The 23,663-nt window shown below is 36.8% G+C and overlaps 1 protein-coding gene across 4 annotated transcripts in view; it reads right to left on the reverse strand.

Annotated features, from left to right (window-relative positions):
* The window catches only part of RBFOX1 (RNA binding fox-1 homolog 1), a 1,295,853-nt gene that overhangs the window by 740,621 nt on the left and 531,569 nt on the right, over positions 1-23,663 (reverse strand). For all 4 annotated transcript variants that reach the window (XM_054212203.1, XM_054212205.1, XM_054212206.1 and 1 more), the window contains exon 4: positions 17,394-17,456. In XM_054212203.1, the coding sequence (XP_054068178.1) occupies positions 17,394-17,456 (63 nt within the window). The remainder of the gene's footprint in view (positions 1-17,393; positions 17,457-23,663) is intronic.

Below are 23,663 nucleotides of genomic sequence, written 5' to 3' on the forward strand. Positions count from 1 at the left end.
TGTCAACCAGACAAAGCAGGACAAAGTATAATCAAGAAAATAATGTCAAAGGAAGTAAAGAAAAGGACTGGCAAAATTCATGTTTTTCTGTCTTTCTACTTAAGAATGCCTTCCCCTTAGTAACAGGAAACACAAGAGAATGTGAATTTAGAAAAGAAAATCAAACAAAGTACAAATACTTCTGAATAACTGGAGCTCACTCTTGAAGGCTGAACGCAGACACAATCTTCCAGCAGCTGAGGATGTTTTAACTGTTCTCTTCGCAGATGAGAGGTGAGCTTCAGGTCTCCCACTAACCCACACAAGCTACCACTCCCACTCAAGGCACCACAGGATTGAGATTTGTCTAGATCTGAGGGAATTCAGCTCTAGTCTTATTGGAAATTCAAGAGGAACCAACTACTTAGTTTTCTTGTATGTTTTTAAAAAACTTAATGTTTAACGCATCTTGTTTGGATTTCAATCATTTTTGGAATGTGTTTCATGACATCCCACCCCCCCACTGAGGGGAAGTGGCAAGTGACTCCTAAAAGACTGAATCTTTATACTGTAGATCTGCAATAATAATCCCAGAAAGCAGTATTCACTGAAGACTAACTTAAATATTTATATGGTCCCTATTTATGCCCTACCAGCTCCCATTTCTATGACTACAAAAAGGTATTTTTTTTATTATAGGATAGGGGAATCACTTGAAAGGTGAAAAATGTTTTTAAAGGCTCATTGTGTATTTGGCATCATACGCACTGAAAATCTGAAGTAGTATTTTAGAGCAGAGTTCTCAGACAGTTGATGTACTTTACCTTGGAGTACTTATACCGTTGGTTTGATAGATTTGTTTATGCATTTTATAAAAACTCTTAGCTCAGTAAATGCTGCAAGATCAAACAGCATACTTTTGAATTATGCAAAATTTTATTATACATATTGTAAATAAACTCTATGAAACATTAATCAACTTCAAAACAGTTCCATAAGAACTCTGGGCAATGTTTCCTCTTTGGTATATTTTGAAAATTATGATTCTGTATTTGTGAGCATAGAGACTAAACTTTTCCAGAAAGAAAACTGCTTTGTGCAACTGGTATCAAGACACATGCAACGTATCAACTGAACTGTTGTTTTATTTACCTTCCAGGCAAAAGCATAAGCAACACAGAAGCCACTAAAATGAGAAATTAACTATAAATCACCAAATCTATCTCAGTACGCAGAACACTATAGAATTGCTAACACTAGACTTGAGAAAGTTATGAAATTATTAGCATTTTAATTCTTCATAGACATCGACTACAACAGAAACTCAGTTAAGCTCTCAGGAGCCAGGGGTTCACTCTAGGCTCATGCAGAGAAACACAGAGAGGACAAGGCCTGGTAAATGCTGCAGGGTGCTGAGCAAGAAGCTGACTTATCAGAAATGATGTAACTGCTGAAAACACTTTACAGACATTAAGGGAGAGTTTATTTGAAGCAATCAAGAAATTATGAGTAGAAAGAAGAGGATCAAAATTGCCTGGATCTAAGGGGTTTTTGGTTTTGATGCAAGGAAGATGATAATGTCAGCTCAAGCGCCACGCATCCTTCCACCTAAATTCCGGTCTGCAAACCACCCACTTTTTGAAGAGACTGTTACTAAAGATCTGGAAATATGCTGACTTTTTTTTGTAGTTGCACTACTTTTCCATCAGGTAAATACTGAGATGATTTATCAAATCACACTGAAGATTAACTGCATGTTGGCCAAAACAAAAATTTGAAAAGAAAATGGATTCACAGACTTACCATATGGAACAGTTCAGATGAGGAAGTCCTGAATGATTTTTCTATTTACACTATTTGTTTCAATCTACTATCTTTATCATGAAGAAGGTATTAAATACATTAAGATAATTATAAGGGAGAAGGTACAAGAACAACTGAAAGAACTAGATAACCTAAATAAAAATAGAAGGCAAACAATCCAAATCTATAGAAATGGTAAATGAAATACGCAGGAGCAGCATAAGGCCAATGCCATTAACTTGATGATTAATGAACTCCCTGATAATATTGCATGTATTAGAGGTGAAAGTGCTGACATAGCACTGTAACCTAATAACTAGATTCAGCAAATCCAAAATATTAGAATTCTATTTGCACTAAGAAAGCTTGACTTAATTTTACTAAGAAAATTTTACTAGGGAAGGTCTACAATATTATTTTATTAAAATTAATAAAATTTCAGTGTTAAAGAAATAGAAATATAGAGGTATGAATTCAAATGTAGGAGAATTACATAACAGATTTTAAGAAACAAAAAGTAATTTCTTGTGTTTACCTATCAATGCACCTTACAAAACGAAGCTCAGCATTAACTTAGCTTAACTATTATCTTAATTTTACTGATAGAAAACAAAAGCACAGAAAAAGGAAAGAAATGCCCAAGGAAACAGACAGGCAGGAATAAAACTAAAAAATAAAGTCCATACTCCTTAAGGTTAGTACCTATTGTTATAAATTACAGTATATTTAAACAATAAATTGTAATATTAAATAACCTATGTTTTTCATGCTTTTTGATTAATTTGTCATCAACTTTTTGAATTTTATGAAATGTCATGCGTTTTTCCCAGAGATGTTTTTGCAGCAGTGCCTTTGAGTTGCTGCAGCAAGGGCCCAATTTAGCAGCTGGATCAATATCAACTCCGTGGACTTTGGCGCACCATTAACAGTGCCCAGCCTCTTTGTCCAGAATGCAACTATGATGGAGTTAAGTGGAAACCCATTTCTTTTATTGCACAGAGACAAGGACTCACTATCTACCACTGTTGGTTGTAAAGCAACATATTTCTTGTGCAGAATGCATTTTAAAGCATCTCATCTACTTGCAAAGAAGCACTGAAAAATTCTAATCATATCTGTTTCTTAGGTATTTATTTTACTCAGCTAGATAACTTTCCAGTTTACAATCTAACCACCACATCTGGTAATCTCAGCTTTTAATCTTCTCTATTCCAGTGCCCCCCTTAAGTTCAGTACTAGTACCACAATTTTCTTGTTAGCCCATCTACATTTCTCTCCTGGCTCAACAACTCATCATTTGCTCTCATGAAAAATAAACAAAAATTTTAACCTATGATTAGCTGTTAGCAACTAAAGGTGGAGAGCATGTGCTTTTCTGCATGACAAATATTTAGTATTTTGCAGATGAAAATATGAAATGGACCTTCTAAATGAACACAAAGAATAGAAAAATCAATTAAAAAGCCCTAAGACAATAACCTAACAAGGAGCATGGGAAAGAAAATATACCACATAAGTCTTGTGCTATAAATACAATAGATGGTAAATTATAATGGGCTGTAAACACTCAAAGAAGAGGATTTTGAACTGAGAGTTATGCCATTAAGAAGGAACCTTCAGTCAAACTGTAGGAAACTGCTTCACATCGACGTTTACCATAATGAATCAGTACCGTCATAGTTTGCTTCTGATCCAAGAATATACATACACATGGAAGCAACGTATACACACGCTGGAAGAATTATAAAGCATATGCACTCATCAGCGGATAAGCATACAGTCCATACCCACTCTGAAATATTTCAGCCTACTGCGAACAGATCCAGCCTAAGGTAAACATTTATCATAACCCAAGTTTATTTAAAACCATTCCTGACTGGTTGCCAGGTTGCTCAGAGTGCCTGTCTAGTGCCGTTCTTCTTTTTCTTAAGCTTTAAACTTTGGAGGGTAAAACATGTCAACCGTAGCAAGAAATGGTGGAAGTTTTAACTGTTTCTGTTTGGGGTTGGGGTTTTTGTTTGTTTGTTTTTTAAACACTCAGTGCAAAGGACTCCTTCTCACCTATTATTCAGAGGATCTTCCAGTTTGCAATTACTTAAAATAGAACTAGGATGAAATTACATAAAATCTTGCAGATATTGAAAGTCACATAATCCATAATAAAATAGAAAAGTGAATTTAGGAATAAATAATGTCACAGATACTGAAAGAAAATTTAGTTCTGAAAACGGTCTCTTCTGTGATACAATATCTACTTTCTCGTTTCCAGAAAGAACTCTTTTCACTAGTTTTACACTGATACCATGGAGGGGAAAAAAAAAAAAAAAACACCCCAAACCAGCACACCAAACAACTGCACCTTCCTTATTTTTAGAGCTAATGGGGAAAAAAATTATGCATGAAGATAGCTTCCTGCATACAACTATGAGAGGATGCCTCTGGCCCTTATTTTCTCCTGACAAACAGATTCAGTTACAAGAACATCTATCCTTAACTGGGTTGTCAGAAATAAGTTTTAAATACATCTTCTACGTTATTATATTTTTCTACATTTATGTAAGCATTCTGGCTATAAAAAGGAAATTATTATAGTCAAGGGGCTAATCAGATAACTTGACATTCAAAATGGCTATTATTCAACAGCAGTTGACAAGTGACTTTCAGGAAGTTAGTTTAGTTTTCTTCTTTTTTTTTTTTCCTAACTCATAACTGAAACAGTTATTTTACCTTACAGGCACTTTTTTCTAGCCCCAGATTGCTCCACTAAAGACAGTATACCAGCCAATTTGCTGAGAGTTGGCTACTGTTAAGCTCCAGCCAGCCCAGCTGTAGATAATTGTAGAAGTCACAGATGCAGCAATAACCACTGGCAAACCTGATATATCAAAGGCTGCAATGAAGGCTCAGAGTTCACTTCAGGCAGATGTTCTGGCAAAGCAGGATAGTTTAAAAAAAAAAAAACAAACAAAAATCCAATAAACAATACCACCATTATCTACTCAGGGACCCGCGGTTTGCCCTCAAATGTACTTGTAACAGTGAGAAATGGCATCTCATGTGTATTTTTCTTCTAGTAAGTGTTTGCACTTCTTCAATTTTACTTCCCACTCCTGTGAGTCATTTCCTTGCTATCCTACCTCACTTATTTGGCTAGTTGCTTGCTAACTGCAGCTTATTTGCACTTAAAACAGTCATTACATTTCATCATATCTAAATAATTAGACTAATGATAGCAGGTTTATTTCTGTTGATTCAATAATGCATTACAGATAATATCAACATTGCAAAGTCTGCTTATTTAGGAATCATTAATAAGGCCTTTCACAAAATCTCAAAGTTGGCTAATAAGCTGCATTCAAATATAATAATGATGATGCAGTTAGCTTTATTTTGTTTGCTTTTTGCTCGTCAATTCTTATGGTGAATGGATTTTTTCCTCCAGTTTTTCTCCATTATATAAACACCCCAAATTTCCTTCAAAAATGAATCAAAACCAACCTTCTCATGTGTTCAGCTGAATTTAGGAATGCTGGTGTTAAAAAAAAAAAAAAAAACAAAAAAAAAAAACCAAACACAAAACAAAAACCAACAACAAACCCAAACCTGCAAACTAACTACTGGGGCATTTACCATATTATCATATTAATGATATTTACCATTATTTATCATTGATCATATGATGATATTAATGATATCCACCAAACAGTGTCAGTTCTCTCCATCTCACAGCGTACTACAGGCAGTATAAGAGAGAAGGGGTTGATTTCAGTTAGGTATTAAAAACATTAAGTCCATCCTCACGCAGATATTACACTGATGCATTCCTTGATCTTTGGCTGAGCAAACCAACTAAGTCAAGCAATTTGGTTCCCTAAACATTTGCTGGAAAACCAACCCAACCCAACCCTAGACTAGCATTCTCAAGTTCTTCACAGCATCTATTTGGAAAATGTATACAGAACCCAGAGACATTTCTTAAATCAATACAAACTTAGAAGGATTCTAACTTTTTCTTAGGTGTTAATATCAGGCTGATTGAATGTTGAGCCATTGCGGTTCATTACAACAAATATTGAGAACAAAATCAGAAGTATGTCAAAGTGAATTTTAAGCTCACAGAAAAAACTGAAAAAAGAAAAAAATATATGAAAAATCAAATTAGATGCTTTCAAAGATAGTTTATATAAAAGGTGACCCAAAAGTAAAGACTGCAGCACGTGTTTCGAATTTAAAAACCACCATATTTTTGCAAGGCACTCATATAACCTTAATAAAACATTCCGGAATCTAAAATAACAGATTCGATGCAACAGAAAATGGCTTTCAACAAAAGCTACTGCTACTTTAAAAGAATTAAATAATTTTCTTTCATTGTAATACAACAAATACATTTTAAAAGCCAGTGAATATCACAAATGATGATGACTATCTTGAAATTTCCTATTACATATTTATAGATATACTACAATTTTTGTATATAAAAATAACATAATGAAGAGGTACACACGAAATTCATAAATATACTCCTAACGCCAAACAGCAAAGGTCAAATAAAATACATCACTCCCAAGACTGAAACCAATCTTTTTCTTAAATACGAAAATGTGCTATTACCTGGTGTTAAGTACTTTCCGAAATCTTACAGAAAGACGCCACAATCACGTTTTGCTTTTCTATCACACAATTGCTAATACCACTGTAAGTTGCTTGCTCTTTCCTAGACAGTTTGCATGTGTTTGCAAGTTTCAGAAACGCACAAGTTTTAGGTTGAGACTTTCCACACTTAACTTGTCCTAGGCAGGCAGCCTTGAAAGAGCATCCTCAGTCTTCAGAGAAGGGTACACACATGAAAACTCTTCTAAGCATCCACTAACACTAGCAGAGAAAATGCTTATAATTTCTCAAGAGAAACAGTACAAACATCCTCATGTAGCTTTTCGTACGTCTTTAAGGAGAATTAAAATAATTTAAAGACATCACTTCCAGAGAGGCACAAAGTAAGATTTTAGTAAAGCTTTGTCAAGCCACCAATCCCCAGAGAGCACCAAGCCTGTTAATGTGTGCACTCACGCATGGCTTTATTAATGTAAATAACCTCTGATTTCACTGAAATCATTCACCTAAGTGTACTATACACACAGACTGAAATTTATGAATAATTAAGACACATTCCTCCCAAGGATTCAGCAATCTGAAGACAAAAAGACTATTCATTCCAGTTAAGAGATTTCTGAATCTATAAATCTGACCATACCTTCATTTTACAAACAAGGCAGGTCAGATCCTGGGCCAATGGGTGTAAGGAGATGAAAGCCGTTATTTTTAAAAGCTCTTTAGCTAAACAGAGATGCAAAGTTCACTTTTAAAGTAAAAAACTTCTACTATCTCAACCTATATTTTAAGATAAACTGTGGAAAATACAGTGCATATTCATATAAGACAGAAAAAGAAATCTTCATGTTACGTTATGGGTTGAGTATCTTTGCAGTGCTACAAGAAAGCTTCAAAACCTGCATTACAGTTTTGAAAGTTTCTATTGTTATTGACCTCAAATATCTAAATAATGAGCTAATGCTTTCTGATTCTGCTTCAATCAGCCTTCTAGACAACTGTCTTCTATGAAGCAGCTGCTAAATGGTTCTACAGAATGTATGTTAGAGAAATTTCAGCACGACCCTCAAGGCAGCCCAATGTTTTGGGACATTTGGAGGTGGAAGTCAGGACTAACAAGCAAACAGCAGACTGAAAACAGTGGAAATTGCTAATGAAGAAACCTCCCTTTTTCAGATGTCCTAACATATGATCATTAAGATACATTTAAGGTCCCTTCCAACCTAAACCATTCTGTGATACACATCTGGTAAAATACCTGTATGAACAGAAAAGCTGTTTTACTGGATCGCATCATTTAAAGTAATACACTCTGTCCAACAATAATCAGTATTAGAAGTTTATGAAAGGATATAAGCATCAATCTTTCCCACAGTAATTTGCATAGAAGGACATCCTGCATTTTGTTGTGTAAGAAAATACTGCGCATTAATTTATACAGTTATTCTTGACTTGCTTCTATTTCTTGCATCGAGTGGCAAAACTTTGTAAGACAGCACTATACAGCATGAAAAAACTATTCTTTTCATGAGTCATTGCTTGATCATTTTATCGAGTTCATAATCCTTGCTTTATGAGTCATATCATTATAATACCAATATTCAAATCAATATCAATAATAATTTCAATCTATCACTTTTTGCCCATTTCAGTCACCTGTCAACTCTTTTCCAAGTAAAAGAGATGTAGCATGTATTTAATGGCTTCCCTGTGTTGAAGCTATTCCATACCTCTCATCATTCCTTTCACCTACCCTGGACTACACCTTTTTGAGACACAGGGTAACCAAAACTGCTTTCAGTGAACACATGTAAGACCGATGCAAACTCCAGCAAAGACAGTCTTATCCTGAAAGGATATCCTGAGAGCCATCCTTTCCTGAAAATTGCTAAATATTCAATTTGCTTTTTTTGACAGCTGTCAAGCAATAGACAAATGCTTCTGAGAACTTGGCCTGATGTTTCCAAGAAAGGCTTTTGAGCAATGATAGTCATGCACTCCCTCCTCGAGAACAGATTTCCATCTATTATGAAATACTGAAAGTGAATTTTATTCTGTCACCTAATCCTTCAGCTTTACACACTTTCCCAGTCAGTCTTAGATTTTTCTGTTCTGAATAACCCTGTCTCAACAGAAATTTATGTCATTATTTTGTCCCTTTTGCACACTGAATAGCACAGATTCACATGCACTTCTACCTATAAACCCCTCTCACTGCAAAAATTCACCATTTATTCATACCAGTGAAATACTAGTGGATCTGCCTTCCTTACACTTTAGCTTCCTGGTTCACTAGATGTGCATTTAACATTTCTCTCTCGCTTCTCGTCTCTGTGATGAGAGGAAGACCCTAATCTCTAGGCTCTGCTACCGAAGTGTGTGTAGGCTTACTGCTCGCTTCTGGTTGTGGCTACATTTCCCCACTGACCTCCTTATCTTTACAACGAACCCAACTCCTCTTTTCTCAGTATAACCTATATTTGCTATCTGCACTACACAAACCTTTTATCAGCAACTATTTCATCTGCCACTAACCCAATACTGCGAAATCTTTCTGCAATTCCATGTGATTTCTCCTGAATAACTGTGTCATCAGCAAATATTTTTTTTACCTTCCAGTTCAACCTTTTTCCAGGTCTTCCACTGACACTTCACTTCAAGCAGTTTATTCCCCCATAAAGAATAGATCTTTGTATGAGAATCTTCCTGACTCCACTGCAGAGAACATTAGTCCATTGGGAGAGGCTTATTTTCAGGTGGCCTTTCTGTATTTTTTAGGACTCCTTTCCATCCTACATTAGAAGCCATGGGAGGGTTCTGCTCTTTTTCTCTCTCTTCCTTCAACACCAAGCCCAGAAAGTACACAACTTCTCTACCTGGACAACATCTCTACCTGGAATAAAGCATGAATCCATGCAGGATTTTCATTCCCAGACCTGAGGGAAGCAGAAGAAACATCCCATGAAGTGGAGAAGCGGGACAGAACAGAAAGAAGAGGGAGGGGAACGAGTCAGGGGCAGACTGTTACTGAAACCTCCACACTGGGTGGAGACAAAACCAGTATGTGTGATAAATCCACCACCTTCACAAACCACTTTGGACAATAATAAAGGTCTCCCAAGAAAGTACGGGGCAGTCCTTGGGCATCACGGAAGAGCATTAGTTAGGGGGCTGTTTACAAGGGCCTTAATTTGGGGCCAATAGCCCCAAGGAAACAATTTATTGACATCGGGTGGACGCACTGGACACAACCACAGCCAATTTAAATATAGGCCATTTTCTTTAAGAACACGAATCACGGAAGTCTCGTATCATATTACATTGCAGCAGATTTTAGGGACAACCAGAACATGATACAAATATCCCTAAAACTACAAAGAATCATTATATTTCATTTAATCATACATCAGATGGTAGAAAATCTTTTTAGCACTTCAACAAGTGAACTTTAGAGCTGCTTTGTAAGTACTCTCTTAAGAATTTTACTGCTGTCTCCCTTTGTCACACGATAAAGCACAAATAAAACCCTAGCTGTAATAATATTCATCAAGTTATGCAAATGCAGTTTTTCCATGGTAGTTAAACATCAAGTATAAAAGAACAATTTTTTTCCCCACAACCTATTAAATAAGCAACGGTCTATTGTTCTAAGCACACCTGTAGGTTGTAAATCTATATCCTCTTAACCACATTCCTTAAATTAACATTCCCGAGTCAGTAATAAGAAATCTCATTGATATGCCATAAAATTGCTTCTGTAATATCTGTTTTAGTTTGTTTTATTAGTGTGTTCATCAGTAGCTAAGAGCTAGAATAAAATATTTCCAGATTAATATTATTTAAGCCCCACAATTCATGTATTCAGAATTTTTGCCTTGAATGACAAAGCCACCCCTATGAAACTGATTCTGCTCTGATACATTCAAGATCTTATCATCCGAATATTCACAATGTTTTAGTAGTAAAACTGATCACCTATGAAAGTAAGAGAATATAGACCAGCCACAAATAGATGGGAGCAGCTATCACTTTGTCATTGCCCTTCTACCTTCAGATTTAATCCTGTGTAGATGTTGCTATTTGCAAGTGATTTTTGCATAATTATATTTCACATTTTGGCTGTTAGGAGTCACCTATGATGATTCTGCCTCCTGTAGGCATGATTTTCTTTATAGCTATCTGTTGTACTACTGGTGACCAAGTTGTAGAAAAGCTTGTCAGACACAACAAGCCCCACTGCCTGTAGGATAAGATTTAGAAACAGAAAATACAAACATCTGGAAACCGTAACTCATGCTGAAATTTTCTTTTGGGTTTCAAGGAATCTGAGTGGCAAAACAATTGATTTGTACTTCAATATCCTAACCTGGCTTATACAAAAGACAGAAAACCACTTTAAATTATTTTGGCTCTGCAACTTTTATTACTTGTAGACTGTGCAGATCTAAAAATCAATAGCACACAACAACTTGGTCTTGATAAAAACATAATTTGTGAAGGATTTCAGATCAATCTTTTCTCAGTGTAGACCCAATATATATACACATTATTTTTTTTTAACTGGGTCATTTAGCTGTGCAAAATATCCCTCAAGATAAGAAAAAAAACAAACCACAAACCCTCAAACAAACAAAACCACCACTCCTTCGGTGTTTCTATTGCACCACTTTCTCTCTTCTCCATATGTGCTCATAAAACTCTGTTTCTCTGGAGTGCAGATGAAGGAAGCAGAACCTTCAGAGTGAAGAAGAAAAGCAGCAGTTTTAGAGTGTATTGGGTCTGGCTGGGATAGAGTTAATTTTCTCCATTGCAGCCCATACGCTGCTGTGTTTTGGATTTGTAACTAAAACATTGTAGATGACACACCAGTGTTACTGCTACTGTCAGACTATTGCTGTTTGCACAGCTTCAAGGGCTTCTTTTTTTTTTTGTTGTTTCTTTTTTTTTCTTGCCCTTTTTCCTCACTCTGCCTCCCCAGCCAGTGGACTGGGGGTGCAGAAGAAGTTGAGAGGGGACACTGCCAGGACAGCTGGCACACACAACGCACAAAACGCACAAAAAGCCAAACCTTGTGTGTGGCAAAACGCAACGCACAAAAAGCCAAACCTTGTGGCAGTAGATCAACTATGAATGCATCATGTGCAGGGACAGAGTGATTCCCCATTGCACATAGGCCTGACTTACCAAGCATTTACTGCAAAACCCTGCGTGCACGCACTGCTGCAGGCTTACAGCTTTGCCCCGCTCTAAGACAGCCCCAGCTGAACTCGCCATGCTCAGGCAGCAACCGCATGGCAACACCCAGACTTCAACGCACAGCAGCAGTAATGCAGCAACACAGACACGAATCCTCCAGGAACCCTGGGCTGCTAACATACCCCAAAGCCCAGAATATCATCAATACAGTTAACAACGTTTCCTATACTGAACTATGCAAGCACTTGTAATGACTGTACCTTCACTTTGCATAATTAGCATTATCAGAAAAAGTGATAGAAGTCTGTAAGCTCTTCAAAGAAAAAGAAAAAAGGATCAAATGTATATCTTTATTAAAGAATGCTAACACCCTTGACATGACCCAGATCATCATGAGAACTGTTAAATTTCAATTAGCTTTGAGCTATGCTGATAGGACTTTACTAATAAATGCATGATTTTCTTCAGGAAAATTTTCAATTTTTTATGAGACAGGAGAGAGCATGAGATTCTAAGTTCTTTTTCACTTGTTAAATGTAAAAATCATTAACAACAAAAGGTACTGGATTAGAGGGAGAGCAGGAGGAAAGATGGCCAAGTAACGGAGGCAATGATTTGGGATTTGAGAACTACGAATTCAAATCCTAGCTCTGCTCTACTCCCTCTCCTGGCACATCATCCAGGCTGTTCAATTTTCTGGTTTCTCCTTCTGTAATAAAGAGATAATGACACATACTAATCTCCCAGGAATTTTGGGACTTGATATCTCTTAAATGCCACAACGCTATGGAAATGAACTTGATCAAAAACATCTTAATGCTGTAATCTGGAGAATATCCAGAGCGCACACAGATGCCTATGGAAGAATTCTAAGCTAAGTGTTTACATGCACGTGAAAATGTTCATAATGCCTGAATAAGAAAGTGTCTGCAAGGTAATGTTTATGAAGGAAGTATCTCAGCAGTGTCAGAAAACAGGCTGCTACGTATGGTAAATTCAGGTCCTAAGGTTAATCCATATTCGACCCCTACAGCTTTTACTTGGTAGACTCAAAGCACCACTTACAAAGATGGAGGATTTAGAAAGATCACAGAGGAATCCATCAGAAAGAAATACTGACTGCATTCTTAAAACGAGAAAAGCAGTAATGATTAGATATTTCTTCACACGTACATTTGTATACAACCAAGAGCAAATAATTTCCTAACGGAGTAGTCACGGTTCACAATAATCTAGGGTAGTATTTCCAAAAACCCACGTGTGCTAGGAGTCTGTCTCTTGTTTTCAAAAAGTCAGTCTGATTCAATTTCAGTAAACCTCATCCTCTTTAATCTGCTTTGAGAAAGCAACTTCTAAATGCTTTAGATGCTTAAATACAAACTTACATAATTATCTGCAGCAGTGATTAAGCACGTTGTACAAACATAAACCCCTGCCCTTTTACAATTTAGGTAATCATAAATTACAGCAGTGGTTTAACAGCGATTCATGCAAACCTGCTACCACATACGTGCTCTTTTTGTCTAAGATCATTAGAGATTTTACTGATATAAACTTCAAATTTGTGACACCCAAAACCCAACATTTTCTTCCCCTATGGGAAATGAAAGAAGGTAAACCTTGGAACATGCAGACTATAAAAAAACCCTAAACTAAACAAAGGTAGTATATTTAGTTCCCTAGGCAGGAAGGAGTTAAAAATCATATTTAAACATGTGTCTAACTAATGGAAAAGTAATGTTACCAATCAACCACCTAAAACTGAATTACCTTGCTCCAGCACTAGAAAAAATTCAAACACAGGTCAGACAGCCACCTTAGCTAAGCTTTTTAGGAAGAAACAACATCCATGAGACTATTCTGCCGCTTATCATTAGGAGCGTGTAAATGCCTCGCTGCTTCTGGTCCTTAATGAATTCCTACAATAACTATTGAAGATATTTGAAGATATTGCAAAACAACAATGAATAATATGACAATGGAGGAGATACTAACAACTAAACAGTTCCCCATCCTAGCTCAGATGAAGTAATGGAGCAGAACTTACTGCTTCATTTACGTTATCTAACTACCATTCTTCAACCCTTTTTTATTGTAATTCACAGATATCAGTAATTCAAAGTGCCGCAATTTTAAAAATATTCAGCTCTCTATACTAATATTACCATTCAGACTACATCAGAATACAGAGAGATGAATAAATAAGAACGCAATCATTAAAATATTTTTTCCTTATACATTTATTAGAAAAAGGTTATAATACTGGTTTATTTCTAAGAGTATTACGATATTTTATAATAGGTCTCTTTCACAATTATTTTCTTCATGCCTCTCAGGTAGAAATCTCTAGATCATACTAAACTCCTCAGATTCCTCCTCGGCATGTTGTTTTGGAAAATAGATTTATTATATTAACAATTTTAAAAGATGTGTTTAATGAGGGGGGAAAAGGGACCCATAATCCCTGATAATAAAGTATTTTCAATGCCATAATAGCTATTTTTCTGTTACTTATTTCAACATGTTTACAGTTCAAAGGAAAACACAGCTCTAAAATTAAAGAGGAGGGTTTTTCAAATGCCTCTCTTTCAATGGCTTTGTAGGCCTTTACAGACCGTAGGAGAGGTGAAGACGAGACTGTTTTGAGACGGACAGCATATTTGCATACTTCCATTTTCATCTATCGGGGTTTAAAATGTGACTAATCACAGCAGATCTTCCAAAGGATGCAACTATCAAACGAACATGGAGCAGCACTACTGTCTCATTCTTTCTCTATTACCTTAAAAATTCCTAGCCAAGGAAACGTGTTAGCAATAAAACAACAAGATCGCTTAACTACAGTACGTTTCTCAAGCTATGTAACAACTATATACAACCTGAAGATTAAGAAAAACCAATAGAATGGGCAAATATACAATATACTGATTTTTTTCTCTCAAAAAAGCAACTGTATGAACTTTCCGTAGATCATGGAAAAGATACCAGCTTTCTTCTACTTTTTTCTGAACTGTTTTCAGAGAACTTAAGTGGAATGCCAAAGAGAAGTGGCTTCTTTGCAAAGAATTATAGCTTTAGGCAAGGGAGTTGTGTAGGGGAGGGCTAAGCACAATAATTCATCTTTCCAAATAAGCTAGGCACAGAGAAATGCAACATAACCACTAACTGTCCAGCTTTCTGAACTGCGACACCAGTCAATGATCTTCCATTCTACTGGTGCAGATCACTGTCATTATATACAAGATCAATCCCATTTCTTGCCTTTCAATTTTACCCAGCACACAAGAGCCAGAGCACAGAGATCACGGCATGTGCCCTGCCTAACACCACGCTCTGCAGCATTCCCACCTTAATGAATTCCACCTCGTGACAATGGAATGGGAAAAATCCTCCAGTTATGGGAATGAGTGAGGACTCTGCTCATCTAGATTTTACATCCATTTCTACTACAAACTTCTTGCCACTCTCTTTGTGCTTGGTTTCCCATTGTATATTTGGAACAATTCTATCTCCTTTGCCTGTCATGTTTATTTTTAGCTGTTGTTTTCTGCAACTGTCTTTTATTGCTTTGTTTACTGGTTTGCTCAATGCGCTGCAGCTTTGGTTGAGTACGGTAGACATTACCACACAAATAATAGAAGGTCAAATGCCAAATAAATCCATAGACTATCTGGTAGAATCAACTGACTACATTACAAAATTTGATTTTAAAATCCAGGATTTCTCTGTAATTAAACTGTTAAAACTATACTTACCTCAACATATTTATCTATCAAAATGAAACAGAAAAATAATTGCTGTAAAGCAACCGTAGCTAGAAATTATACTTAAATTCAACTGAAGCATAGCAAACACAAAATTTACTGTGATTATTACATGAGGATTTTCACACTCGGACAGAAATTTGTTTCATTACATACAATTCCAGAATCTTAACACGTCTGTGTTGGATTGGCATTGCTATTTTTAAATGCTTCTTCTAAATAAGGGAATGGGACAAACCATTTTATAATCAGTAATGTACTACATGTGTACACCATGTCACGGGTGAATAGGGCACAACGCCCAGCCATATGGTGTACTTAAGAGCCAACTCATCTACATAGACCGTTACCAGGCAACATCCTGGACTTCAGTCGCAGCTTGGTAAAAAAATGACCTCTCAGCCCTAGAAGTTGATTGATATTCATTGTGCTGGTTAGGTTATGATCACAAGGGAAAATAATAAAACCAATTATGAGCATTGAGATTTGGCAGCATTAAACCTTCCCCAAATTCCAAATGAGTATTTTCTTCCTCTTTCTTGTCATATATCCCAAATCTCTGGTTTAGCTTGTTGAAGGAAGATGGATATCTTTTCCTTCAACTACATTTACAGATACTGAAGCAATATATTCACAGTCAAATTAATGTCAGCTTCCTAAAAACAGGCCAGTAATTATCTCAGGGACCACTGTCTCCCACGGGTTAGAAACCCCAACCTCATTCTTGCAATTTTTACCAGAATTTTGCTAACAAAAGCTGTCAATTGCATCAAATTCTGCTAAGAGCTGTAAGGTTATTCTGTGATAGAAAATACTGTTTGTGACAGAGGAAAAGCTAAAAGCAACAAGCATGCTGAGCACTACAGAATTGATTTAAATCTGTCCTTAAGATGAACAGGCTTTTTTTTTTTTTTCTCCTGTAAGCCAGGCAGTCTTTTTGAAATAATGAAATCTTTTTTCAAAGACATTAAGAGGAAGATTGTGCTCAGTGTAGGAGAAAAAATATAAAACTCTTCTTATTTCTAACAAGGACCGTATGTCTGATTTTTTCAATGACATCAAACTTTGTGTGTTGGGGAAGAACTCAACTCAATACATTTGAACAAAAAAGTGAATCTAGTCTATTATTTTGCCAATACACATGTGCAACTCCTTTACTTTCTACACACAGAAAAAAGAAAAGCATAATTATAAATGTATAAAAACATAAATATATTCAGTCAGCCCAATACAGAACAAGCCATGCTTATTACCCAATACAGAGCATTGCAAATTATTTTACAGAGGATTATTAAAGATTGTTTGAGAAGTACAAAATACGCATCTACAAGAATCATACACTTAGTTTAGTTTTTCTGATACTTCTGTATTTATTATTACAAGTATTGAAAGTTATATCCCGATTAAAAAGTGCTTAATCAATATTGTTTCTAATCAAATGTTTAAAAGAAAAACTTTACAAGAAAAGATAAATTCCAAGTATGAACGAGCAACAAGTAGTTTGGATGCGAAAGCGTCTTCTCAGGAAGGAAAAAAGCAAAAAATGAATCAGCACAAATACTTTTTCACGTCCTATAAATTTTAGAGATGAATTCATGATATTCCCTATTCTGACATTATGGGTGCATTTAAAAAAGAAAGCGTGATTAATTATCCATGGCTGTTCTAAGGGATAAAAACTGTCTGTGACTAACCTGTATACAAAGTAATTTATTTCTGATGGAATCAGCCAAAGATAAAATAAATACAATAGTAACACAACCCTAGCACGTACAAGGGAAATAGAAGAAAAAAGCACTTTAACCTACAGCCAGAGACAGGGAAGATTATTTTCTAATCATGTCACTAGCAAGTTGTTGTTCACTGAAGACCAAAAGGTATCAGATCTTGTGTTTATGGCCTATTAGTCTTGCGATCCAGCAAGAGCGTGGCAAGTGGCAAAATCCAAAGTATGTCCTTATTCATTATGACAGCACAACAGAGATTTCAGTCAAATTCCAAGGAAAATAGAATAAACAACAACAAAATCAGCGCACTTACAGAAAGCAGGCTCTGATCATGAAAACAATAGGCACCACTTGCATGGGGCTTCTGTGTAGTTTCCTAAGAAAAGAAAAATACATTTGTACTGTAAATGAGAGATTCAAGGGGGATCGTCTTTGTGCCCCACACCCATGGAAGGCTGAAGGCAGGCTTTAAGATTCAAAGTATTGTAACAAAAAATGAAATTGATAATGCATTATTTGGGCTTTCACAAGAAGGTTTGCGTACACTATTGGGTCATAATTGCATTTTTGTTGTAGTACAAAGCCAAACAACATAATCTGCTTATTGAGTCATAAACAGCAACAAAGACTTTATTATGTATTTATTAATCACTCAATGGACAGTAAAAATTTCCAAGCAGTTCACAACTTATTAGAAACTTAAATCCCATGTTTGCATTATGAACTTACCTACTAAAACAGACATGCAATTACTATGCCATAGTTCAAAATTTTCCCCAGTACAGGTTTCTGTTTCAATAGGAACACACAACTTTGATTTACTTTTTTTGTACTTTTCAAATGAAAAATTCAAGCAATTTTGCAAAAGAAAAATGATCATAAAATACAAAAACAAAAGGGGCCATTCAAAATATATTATACACGCACTTAGCTGGGAATTAGAATAGGGTAACAGTCTATTCCATGCCACTTTTTCTTACTGATGAGCAGCTGGTGACATGTAATGTTTTACTGAATTATTCATTGAATTTTAGAAGTTACAGTAAGCTCAGCCATGTTTTTCGTAACAGATTGTACCTACCTGCATTTTTTATTTCCATGTGTAAATGGTCGTATAGATGCTCTGATACAAATACTCTTGAAAATAGAAACGCTGTACATATTTGGAGTCTTCAAAGAAAATACACACCTAGGTCTATGTATTACAAAAGCATTCCGCAGACAAATTTAATATACTTTTTATCCACCTCAGTAAAATTCCAAACAGTAAATATACTGAATGGTATTTCACAAAACGTGTTATTCCTTATATATGATTTCATTTTAAACCAAGAAACAAACATAAAAAAAATAATAATCAGTAAATCAAAAAATCAGTAGTGGCTCTCTCTAATGCAGCTGAGGATAAATAAAAAGAGCAAGGAAGCAGTACCGGAAAGGTACATGTTCCATAAGCATGTCAGGTAATATTGCAACTATCGTACGTATTGATAAAAAACCCAACAACTTTGGAATCTGAAAAAGAGATAATCAGCAACAGAAAATATACTTGCATTTTGGTCTCCTCAGAGCAAGGACCATCACTAGGAGAGTATCTACCACAGTAAGATCCAACCTCACGACTGCAGCTCCTATCAGTAACTGCAACTCTCTTATCAAAAAAACCCTCACATTAATCAATTTCTGAGCTGAAGGTACAAGTCTATTTTTATTTATGAAATAAAATGAACCACACACATATAAAAATACAACAGAAAAGGCAGCTCACGTAAGAAGGCTGCATACGCCCATAAACTATACATTAAAACTACTGCATGTTATCCTTTCTGGGAAGTGTTTCTCTGTGCGAGATCAAAGATATCCCCAAGTATAACACAAGGTAAATTAACGGTATCGAGAGTTCCTTAAAAATCCCTGAGAAGCTGTGGGTTTTTTTAAGTAATTAGCCCACATTTTCAAAAATGACGTCTGATTTAGGACCATCTTGTAGTGCCACAGTGAAACTTAGTCATAGTCACCGAATAATTGAAAATTAAGTCTCTCAGGTTTTCTCCATCAGGGGTACTTGTCTTTCACAATTTGAAGTCACTGTGAGTTTTCAAATGCAACCTCTAATTTTTTACGACTTCGTACTGATTAAAATGCTACCTCACTGAGCTTATAGTAGATTAATTTTCCTTTTCTGAAATTCTTGTATCTGACAACTCAATCCTAGCAGACTTTCTATTTAGCATAATGTTCCCTATCATTAATTTTAGAAACTTTATACTCCCAACTGCTACTGCTAGTATTCCTTATTTATCCTGCATTTGCACACCCGAGTGACTGAGGAAACTCAGAATCCACAGAGAAATAAGATGTATAGAATTTTAAGAACATATGCAACTCCAGGAAAAAATAGGAATATAACGTTGTATGTAATTTACAAATTACTGCTGTATTAAATCAGAGCAAGTGTAAAAATAGTTACCTCTAAAGCAATTAACTTGGCTATAATATTTAATCAATGAGTAATTATTAATTTTGCCTGATTTTACAGTACTGTATAACCCCTCTCTAATTTCCTCCACATAGAAATATTAAAGTTTCATGGTCTACTGATGGCAGAGATTCTTTAAAATGTTTAATAATCTGAGTACGACATGTGAAGTCAGGATTTCCTCAAAACAAATGGTCTAAAAGCAGCTGCAAAAGGAGAGTGGAACTCCAGCCACAGCCCTGGGCTCCGTACCACCACCGAGATGTACTTTATTACCATATTGTTGGACAAAATGAAGGGTGGCACATTTATAAACTTTACAAAGGTTTGTAAAGATTTCTCCATCACCAGTCTGGATATGAGTTGGCCTGAACCAGTGCAGCCGTCCTACGTAACACAAGCCAGTTACGGAAGGCTCCTTGCCCAGCACACCCGGAGGCTCCTGCAAACCAGGCAGATGCAGTTCCATGCACTATTACAGAGAGCATTTCTGTATTTCCAGGTTTCATGAAGACCGCTTTGCATAAAGTGCATGTGTTACGAAGTACACTTTATTTGTTATCTAGCTACTCAGGCAATATCTAAACAACAAGCAAGGTTTTTCAGTCACATTCACATGATTATACGAAGCAATTTTTAGTAGAAGGAAACAACAGCTGAAAAAAGCTAATACTTTTGTGGAAAAAACCAACACACCTACTTTCTGATAAAATCCTATTCACAAGTCTCACGATAACCTACTTGACTACAATGGACTTCAACGCTATACCTTATTATTCTTTGTACTGACACAAAATGTCATTAAGACTGTCCACACAGCTAAAAGCAGCCTTATGGAGAAATGTAAGGCGCATTTTCAACGTGATATTTTCTTTTCCACAGCTGTCGTATATCTTAGCAAAACAAGAAGTAGGCTCTTGTTCTGCACTCCTATCACACAGAAATAAATATACAATTAGCAACATTTTGCTTGCACCTGGCATTACAACACTTGTATGTGACAGGCATATACGAGAACAGCAAGACCTTCCATCAGATGAACAACAGAGTTACCAGCATTCTGCACTGCTCCAGACTTTCTGTCCTGAGAATGGGAAAACTTGAGTCAACTAGAAGTCCTGCTAAGTATGTATGTAAAAGTCTGGCAGAGAGGATGATGTTTTGAGATTCACTTAAAGCTGGGAAAGTTGTGCTGTCAGGTGAAAATTGCAGGTGCGTAGCAAGTCCTAAGAACGCCCCAGGGTCTCCTCTCCCCAGGGCAGGCAGCTCAGGCAGCCCATCGAGCAGAGCTCACGCTGCAGGGACATCGAGAAGGAGAGCCCCAGGCCATTCTGGCTTCATAAATAGTCACCATACCCAAGCATTCCAAGAGTAACCCAGACTTTATAGTATTTTTGCACAGAAGTAGCTCCCTTCAGCATTATATTAAATAAAAAATAAAAAAAATCAAAAAACCCTAAAGCAATAATAAAAGTTACTACTAATACATATACACGATTACTAAGCCTGACTTAACACCTTCAGCTTCACACCTTTATCAAAAGCCTACGTATAAATTAATCTAATCTGATATTTTTTATTTTAATTCTGTTCTCAAAATGCAATTAAACAATGTTATCTGTTGCTGCAAGTTAAAAGTCATTCCCTTTAGATAACAGCCAAATACAACAAGCAGTGAGTTTTACCATCATTAGACTTCTAACCATATTACTTCTATTTTGAGGCTTTTTTGTTTGGTCTCAGTTTAATTTCCTGTCAGCCTTACAAGAGATTTCTAATGTTTGGGCTGTAGGATATGCTCTGATTAAAAATAATCTTCCCAATTACTGCCTGGCATGAGTCTACTGCCACATGCACTCTGCCACTGGCTTCTGAATTTCTGTCAGCAGTAATTGTGTCTGTAGCTTCTAACTGTAAATGAAAACCCAGGGGGCATATTTGGGTTCCAGTTTCCTTTGCCTAGCCATATCTTTTAATTTGCACTGTCTGTCAAAAGGAGATGTTCGTAGGCACTAAAAGGAAATCCTTAGAACATCAGGTTAAAAAAAAGAGGAAAGGAAAAAAAAAAAAAGAAATGCAACTGGAATACGATAAACTATATTTGATATTTATTCTAACATACTCTATGCAGACAGAGAATCTCACTGCATTTATTAGCCTTAGAAGAGGTAGACTGAAACCATTTACTGAGCATTTCTAGATGCACTTTACCATTAGATTTAATCATAAGTCTTAAGCATCACCTTATTATTGCTATTTTTTTTTTGGAATGTGATCATTCTAATGAATATTTGACAGAACAAGGTTTCTTACCACAATGGGAAAAAAAATAGTATTTCTCAGGCTCTGGATGCTGGCCTAAACTATACCATGGGGTTACCCATCTCCAGCTGGACCTCAGACATGGCTTGCAGGCAACCTGTCTCCAGGGTTGACCCCCTGGACCTACATTGCATCTTCTCTCCAGTCTCCCCTTCAGTCCTGTTTCCTGTGCGGACTTTAGATCCACTTTTTCTGTCCTCTCTCTGTCCCACTGAACTGCTGTCCTGACTGGACTCCCCAGAAGGATCCTGGGCCTGGTTCACCACCTGGCTTGGGGCCGTCAATGGACAGATCCTGTTTCGAATACTTGGCTCTGCCCCCTGTGTTCAGAACCAGAGGGGCTGCAACCCATGGGGGAGGGCATGGACTGCTCCAACACAGCTCCTGGCTTCCTTCTCTCCAGCACCAGCCAGCTGCCACCAGGCCCCAGGACATCTCCATTTGAAACCACAGTGCTTAAACCTGGCCATCAATGCAATCACAGTCACCAGCCTCACGATACATTTGTGTTAAGATTCTCATTGATTCATTTTCCCTCTTAGGAGTGCTGCTGCTGGGAGTCCTGTGATGGAAAGGTGGCCCGATGTCACCAGGGCATGTTGCCTGCGTGACAAGAGCAGGATGGAAGCAAGGTGCCCTGGGTCAATTTTCTAAAGGACAAGAATCTTAGGAAGAATGAAGCACTAAGCACAGACTGTACTCTGTGGATACAGAAGCAGCACAAGGAGTAGGAAAACATTTAATACAATGTCAAGAGTGAAACTTCATGTAGAAGGGAAAAGTACAACCAACTACACCAAATGTACAGTCAAGAATGAATACATAGGATATACAGTGTTCACTGCAAAGGATAATTTTCTGGAAATATTCACTATAAAATGAAGAATACTTTAAAGTCCTGTGAAAATAATTTTCTATGAGGTTTCAATGTTTATCTGTCAAAATTAAGTAAATTTTTGTCCCAAAAGTAACATGGCATCCAGCACATTTGGAATCCAAGGAGTACAGAGAGCATATTTTTGCATGCAGGAATCATGGAAGTTTTCTTTGTGAGGACAAATACTGAGACTTGGTGAGTGTGAGTAGGGATCTGTCCAAATGCCATTTGAAACTGAATAGCTGTTCTTGGCATAAGAACTTATTTGAAGTTTTTTGCTAACATTTGAAGGCCAAATGTTAGCACTCTGCATTGTATCTGTTGGTTGATACTCTATTCTGTATGCTTCTGTCTGTAAATATTGTTTGGTGTCAAATATTAGTTGGCACCTACTACAGGCCACCCTAGTACTGCTACTACTAGGCTCAAGGGGAGCCTATTGATGCAGCTCCAGGGGGCTCTCGTCCCACTGGAGGACTTCAACCACCCCAACATCTGCTGGAAAAGACTTCTGGAGTGCAAGGAGGATAACGTCTTAAGCCAGGTAACAGACAGCCCTACTAGAGGCAATGCGATACCAGACCTGCTGATCACCAGTGCAAATGAACTTAGTAATATCAGGATTGGAGGCAGCCTGGGCTGCGGTGATCAGGCACCAGTGGAGTTCGCAGTCGTGAGGTATATGTGTCAGGCAAAGAGTGAAGTCAGGACCCTGAATTTTAGGAAAACAAACTTCCAGCTCTTCCAGGAATTAGTCAATAGGACCCCCTGGGACACTGCCCTCAGGGACGAGGGAGCAGAACAGAGCCGGCAGATCTTTAAGGACACTTTCTACAGAGTGCAGGAGCTCTTGATCACCAGGTGCAAGAAATCAGGAAAGGAAGGTGAGAGACTGGCATGGCTGA

The sequence above is a fragment of the Rissa tridactyla genome, chromosome 8 (assembly GCF_028500815.1).
Source record: "Rissa tridactyla isolate bRisTri1 chromosome 8, bRisTri1.patW.cur.20221130, whole genome shotgun sequence".
Taxonomy (NCBI): Eukaryota; Metazoa; Chordata; class Aves; order Charadriiformes; family Laridae; genus Rissa; species Rissa tridactyla.